General features: G+C 31.2%; 1 protein-coding gene across 1 annotated transcript in view; it reads right to left on the reverse strand.

The window, feature by feature from the left end:
* Positions 1-6,318, reverse strand: part of LOC130891203 (uncharacterized) — a 47,748-nt gene extending 41,430 nt beyond the window's left edge. The window contains exon 1 of the mRNA XM_057795807.1: positions 6,119-6,318. Within this exon, the coding sequence (XP_057651790.1) occupies positions 6,119-6,188 (70 nt within the window). The 5' untranslated portion in view covers positions 6,189-6,318. The remainder of the gene's footprint in view (positions 1-6,118) is intronic.
* Positions 6,319-6,950: the final 632 nt, after the last annotated feature.

The raw sequence follows: 6,950 nt of genomic DNA on the forward strand, positions 1-6,950 counted from the left end.
GATTTTAATCGAGCATTGAGATCAGCTATGATTACAAAAAAATAGCTCCGGCTTCTTACAAGATGTGGAAGGTCACTTTTCAAACTAGACATATTAAAGATGACAACATAACAACGCAAAGGAAGGAGATGATTAGATTCTCTCTTTGTTTGTTGAACTGCAATGATGGACCCAGAAAAATTCCAAATGTTTTCGAAAGAATCAGCAGAGATGGCTATTGAGAAGTATCCATGGGAATACATGCCATGCATAGTGCATAAAATTTTGTTGTATGGTGCTGAGATACTGCAGAAGTTGGAATCTTGTCGAAAGAGGCATAAGAAAGTAGAAATAATGGAACATACGTCGTACATTTACCAACGAAGACGTGTTCCACGAGCTACTGGAGACTTCAGATCCTTTTATCACTGACATGAGACCTGAACCAAAGAAAAACACCTGGAAATCAGTGATGCAGCTAAGCAACTGCTAATCCAATTTCCTTGAATTTGAAATCGAACAAATTTTAACTTTGAATCCCTAGTTTTTATTTACAAAATTCTCCTATTTTTAAGCTTCATTGAATTTTTAATTATAAGCAATCCAAATATACACAAATACTTGTTGCAACTTAATTTGATAAGAACAACCTATCACGAAATTTATCTTACCAATAGTCTTTCAATTCCTCATCGGCTATTCAATTTTCTCAGAAATTCCAGTAAAATCAGTTTAAAAGATGTATTTTTTGGCTGTGTGTGTAATGAGACAAACCCCAGATTTCTATGTTAATCCTTTCTCGAGATATTGAATTTTCTCCGCTTTTTGGCCATTCCACCTCACTGTGCGGCAATCTGTCGACGCGCTGACGTGAGTTTTTTTGTGCAGCAACTCTCGCGCTTTCAACATTTTTAGGAGTTCGAACGGATCACGTACTGCCACCTTTTTTGCTCGTTTTTTTATCGATATTTACAAAATGTGTCACTCACAACTTTATTGAATTCACATTAGGCACTGGCTGATTGCGACTAACTTTAAAATGAGTACGAAAACGACGCTGAATTGCTACAAAGCTACCGATTTGGTAAACCGATTTCAAAGCAAATGCTTGGTGTTGTTTTGACCACTGATACATGGGGACTGAAATTCTTTGAGGTGGGGAGCATAATGGTAACCTTGACAACTCTTCTCGCCCACTTTCTACGTATCCGCAGCCATTCGAAAAATGCAGGATTGACAGCGGCACCCTGTATAATAAAACCAAATGGTGCTTTCTATGAACAGGTTCTGTCTATCGAAATGAAACTAGAAAAAAATTATAAATAGTAACATCGAGTACTAAATTTTGAGCGACTTAGGTAAATAGGGAAATAAGCTCTACTAGGTGAGCTATCCTAGAGAATTATTTTAGAGAAGTTATCCTCAGTGAATAATTTTTAGTAATTGAAAAAATAATTCCTTCCCGGACAAAGAATCAGACTTATATTTATTGCTAACAAAACGCAAAGTTAGTTTAAAAACGTTATAGGGGAGAACCCCATGTTTTTATAATAGTGACATAAATTTCTCATTGGTGATTTTATTCTTATACAAAAAATTATTGTATAGTTTCATTAAAAAAATATATATAGCAAAACCTAAAAAAACTCCTTTTGAGACAGTGTTTTGAAAATCAATTCCAAAATGTCCCTGAATCCCTAAAACGGTAATAACGCACTTACAAGGCTATCCACATCAAGTTACTGTTATTGCGCAAAAAACAGCGAATATATTACGAATAGACTAGGTAGTTTAATTGACCTAATTATTTGAACTTGGGTGTGTCCAAAAAAAGATATCTATATTTTTTTAACGTTACATTATTTATCAATGAGGCTCGTGTAGACATTATAGAATGAAAATTTTAAAAGACAAGTAAAAACAGGATGATTGTATAAGAGGTATTTAAGAAGATTTACAAAATAGTTGACAGAACGTATACCTTTTTATTATAGATCAAAGTAACACACTCTTTAATTACCAAATTGTTTTATAAATATCATATAACTGCTTTGCAAGAAACATTAACGCGTATGAAGTTATCCACGGATTCCAACCATGATTATTTTTTTACAAAATAAACTGTGAAAAATAGGGATAGAGTAGACCTATAATGACATTTTAAGAGGCTTCATAATTTTACTACCAAAAATTGAAGAATAAGTAGATAAAAATTTGGGAACACGCGTTTTTGTACCCAGTTGACGAATCTAAAACGAAGATCCAAAAAAAAATAAAATATTTTACTATCACAAATTATTCATTATTAAAAAAATATAAAAAAACATAAATTTTACAGTTGAGCGCTGACGCGCTTCGTTCGTTTGAAACTTAAGTCCTATAATTTTTGTAAAATTTTCTTCAACTAGTAAAAACACTCTATAAGGAATCTATTAACGAAAAATTGTGATGTTTTTTTATAACGTAAAAAAATTCATAAATTTTACGTTTGAACGCAGATCAGCATCGTTCGTTTTAGAATCGAAGCCCCAAAAGTTTTCCAAATTTTCTTTGACTATAGCGAAAGATACTTAATAAGTACTCTACTAACAAAAAAATTGTGATGTAATTATTTTTTGAAACGCAAAAAAATTCATAAAGCTTACGCTTGAGCTGAAGACCATCGCTTGTTTGGAAATCGAAGCCCCAAATTTTTTTCAAATTTTTTAGAATTATTCAAAATGGTAATTTAATATCGAATAAAAATTTTTATTCAATAGTATACAAAAATTCTTAGGTAGCTAGGGAAATTCCACACAGAATAGTGTGAATGGCCAAAATGCAACAAATAACACATAAAAAATAACGCCAAGAACGAATCAAGACATTTTTGTATGAAAAATCTACGTAGATTCTCAGTATCTTCTCAAAAGATGGGAAAGACAGAATCTAAATATAAATTTGTTCAAATTTACAATTAACCAGAATTTGGCTTTGATTTCAAAATTTTCATGTCCTAATTTTCAGTTAATATGCGATGTACCGCACTTTTGAAATTTATACAATGTCTGCTAGCTCGCGCACTTCCAGTTGACAATCATCCAGTACAGTTTTGTGGATTTTCTTCAACATTTCTGGAGTCGTCACCTCATTTGGTTGACCACTACGATGCTGATCTTCGCAGGTCGGAAGGCTTCATTTATAATCTGCTACAATATATTTTAGTGTTGACAACCAAGAAGCCTAGTTCAGCTTTTATATTGAAACGCTGACCAATTTTTTCCATGTTTACAAATTCAGTGAAAACGTTCACTATTGATGACTGCCAAACAAATACTAAACAACGAAGCACTTCAAACTTTAAATATATATGGATTGTGTAGGTACTTTCTAATACAGTGGTATTTTTCAATCAACTACCGTCACATATAGGTCAGGTAAGGTACTTCTAGGACCATCCTCGGCTTATGAGTAAATACGAGTAGCCAGAAAAGATTTCCCTTGTGCTGCAGTAGCTCTATATAGTTGTTATTTTGTGAATATTTTGACCACCTCAAGAAAACGGTCTGGATAAGGATTATTTAAATGATGTTGAAACGTGTTTCTAACTTTTTTGAGTACCATTCAGCTTCCAAAAATTGTTATTTAAACGTTATTTTCCGTGAATAAAACTATATGTACTCTGGTGTACAATTTTAATTCTAGAGATAGTGGAAGACGACTTGAGCTATGACATTGAATATAGTTGCATAGAACTAGACGGCAACGATGAATAGAATTATTAAAATGAAACCTCAAGAAGTTATCGGCGAATGTGGTCAAGGTAATGTTTGTGACTGTTGCCAGATTGGCTCTAAATTTTAGATATAGTATGTCAATCAGCCGAAATTAATCTATATATTTTATATTTTCAATATCTGCATCTTTTTGGAAATCTTCCATAACAATTTATTATCACAATATTATTGAAAGACATCAAAATGTTTTCTTTGCTTATCCCGATTCTCTTTTGGCGCAATCCCAAGATCGATAAAAACTTGGAATCACCATTTTGTAGTAAATACAACGTAAGCAAAACTAATAAAAAATTAGAAAGTGAACGATTGAAATCATACTCGATTTGTATAGAATTAATAGAAGACCAGAATTGCTTGTAGCCAAAAGCCAAAAAATATAACCGAATATTTGAAATTACTTATCACTTTTTATGAATCAATACTTTATGTAGATAGAAACAAAAATTGGGTTTATGAAATTGTTTTACTAAGCATAAGAGGCGAACTGGAACAAGTAGCGTACAATTTTTTTCCATCGTGAATCTGGGCGCCAAATTAAGTAAATTCTTGTTAACTAATTTTAATGTTAACTACAGGTAAGTTAACTAATTCTGCGTCTGTGTCCCTACTAGAGAAGTTGTCAATAACTAAATCCGTCCGTCCATAACCATGTCAGTTTTTAATTGGTCTACCCTGATACATTATTAGTAACAATGTTGTTTTTGTGATAACTGCATCCTACCCTCCAACTTATAGTACTTATTTGATAAAAATAGTATATTACACTACAAGGGCCGATGAGCAGGATCGAGATTTTAACTTTTGGCCCGTGTAGTGTAAACGATTTTTCTTCATAGCCGGTCGAAAGTACGTTATTAATTTCACTTTTTATGACATTAATAATTATTTATTAAGGTTTGAGATAGCAATACTAATGATAGCAATTAACAATTTGTTATAGCAATAGAATAAAAGCTATAAATGATAAAAAGAGCTAAATAATTTAAGTAAAATTTATAGCTCTATTTTGTAAATTCTAATAAATTTTCTGCAGGACTCAGTATTGTTTCCTTAATTACAATTTTGATTATTTTAGCCATTTTATTAACAGTCTCTGTAAAGAAACGAAGAATTTCCACATTCTTATATGGTCCCAAGCTACAACCTACTCAAATCCAGATTCTCCAAGATTTGTTCTCAGAGACTTCGAGGACGAAGTCAACCCCAAAGAAGGGAGGAGAAATGTGAAAGGTCCCCGACACAGCCACACGACCAGCGGATTCCAAAGTGCAATAAACAATATTCACATAGTCAGCGGATTCCAAAATACGTATCAAATAAATATAAGTTCATTCAAAACTAAATACAAATTCGAGAAATCCCTTGTTTTATTATTTCGTAATGTTTTGGATATAGTACAAATAGATTTCATCATCATGTCTCATGCAATATATTTCGTTCAATCTCAATCCTATATATAGTAAATATAATCATCCTGTATAATATTTAAATTTATATGGTGATATTGGAGTTATCCCTGTGAATCATTAGTCTGCCCTGATGCACTTTGTTTTTGTGATAACTGCATCCTAACCTCCAACATTATAGTGTTTACATCTTATTTAAGAAATAATTTCTTTTTTCTAAAATAAATACCATTCTTGAAGTTCTCACATGCGAGGGACCTTATAAAAAAATTCACAGCAGAAATATTGTTATGAAATTTTGTTCCAATCTTAGTCCTATATAAGTTCAAAATGTTGTACTGTGAAGTATTAATACAATTTTTGATAAGTTACCTACCTCTAAAATTAGGGTTCTTGAAAAGCGACATACCTACTTTACTGGCCTATTGCCACAATGACATTGTTATTGTGTTAATACATGGTTTATTAATGAATTGTGTCGCAAATTATATACTATAATACATAAGCAACGATACAAACTACTATGTTGGATAGGTATTCACCAAATCGATTTATAACCGACTTATACCTCCTGATAATAACATTATTTTAAAATCATAAAATAAAAGTTCAATAATCCTGTTAATTCATAGATAATTTGTTAAAAACAATTCCAATCGTGGATTTTAAAACATTCTTCACATCATATATTAATTAGACGTTAAGCGAAGTATATATCTTTCACAGATGACACAAGAAAAAACACTTCTGGAAAATAAATTGTTATTATGAAAGTATGATGGAACAAATTCCCCTCAAATATATTTTTAAATGTTTTGATGATGTAGTTTTTAAATCATATACCACGTGACAATAATCTGCATCCAAAAAATGTTTATATCTTATACAACTTCAAAATTAGGATTTCTTTAAATGTCAAATTGAATTAAAACTTTATAGGAGTGAATAAAAACTCACCTACTAATACTGTAAACAAAACTAACACCCACATATTAGTAATGTTTTTGGTAAACATATTTATTTTCATAAATCGATTACTTTAAACAGACAAAAAAAAATTAATCACTAACCACCTAACGTTCAACTACATTCACAAACTGAATGTTATACCAATACCACATAATAAAATATGTAATGGGGATTGTCTGGCTTAAGATCGTACAGATTTTGCGCATTTCAAATTTCGATGAAAACATTCCAAACGTCGGTGATATGTTGCCGAGTTTATGACCTGAAAATCTACTTCTGAGTAGTATGCTCTTCGATCGAAATAAACTATTAAAAGGACAATTCAATATTAAAAATAGTCATCGTAAAAGCTTCTAAAAAATACGAACATAATTAGGAATAATTTTCAAATAATTTGTATATAGTTTAGTAAATTTAAAGAAATAGTCAAAAATTACTCAAACCACTCAATTACATTTGTTATTCATTAAGTTTATTAAAATTGAGCCCTTAAATAGCTCACGTACTAAGCGTTAGTTCGGAATACAAATAAGATATTATAGTTATGCAGATGAACTCAAAATGGCGGTAAAAAGGACGAAAATTGTAATTGTTGTAATTATGGCAAGCCAAAATAATGTATATGTTCATTGCTAGAAGACAGTTTTCTTGGCAATCAACCTATTTATCGACAAGAAATCAGCTCAAAAAATAAACATACATAAAACTGATAAACTCCTAAATTAAAAAAAAATGTTGATTAGTTGGCAACGCAGCGCGGATATATAGAGAGAATGTGGAATTTAACACAATATTGATAATAATTGTGTCTATTAGCTGA

This window comes from Diorhabda carinulata, chromosome 3 (assembly GCF_026250575.1).
Source record: "Diorhabda carinulata isolate Delta chromosome 3, icDioCari1.1, whole genome shotgun sequence".
NCBI lineage: Eukaryota > Metazoa > Arthropoda > Insecta > Coleoptera > Chrysomelidae > Diorhabda > Diorhabda carinulata.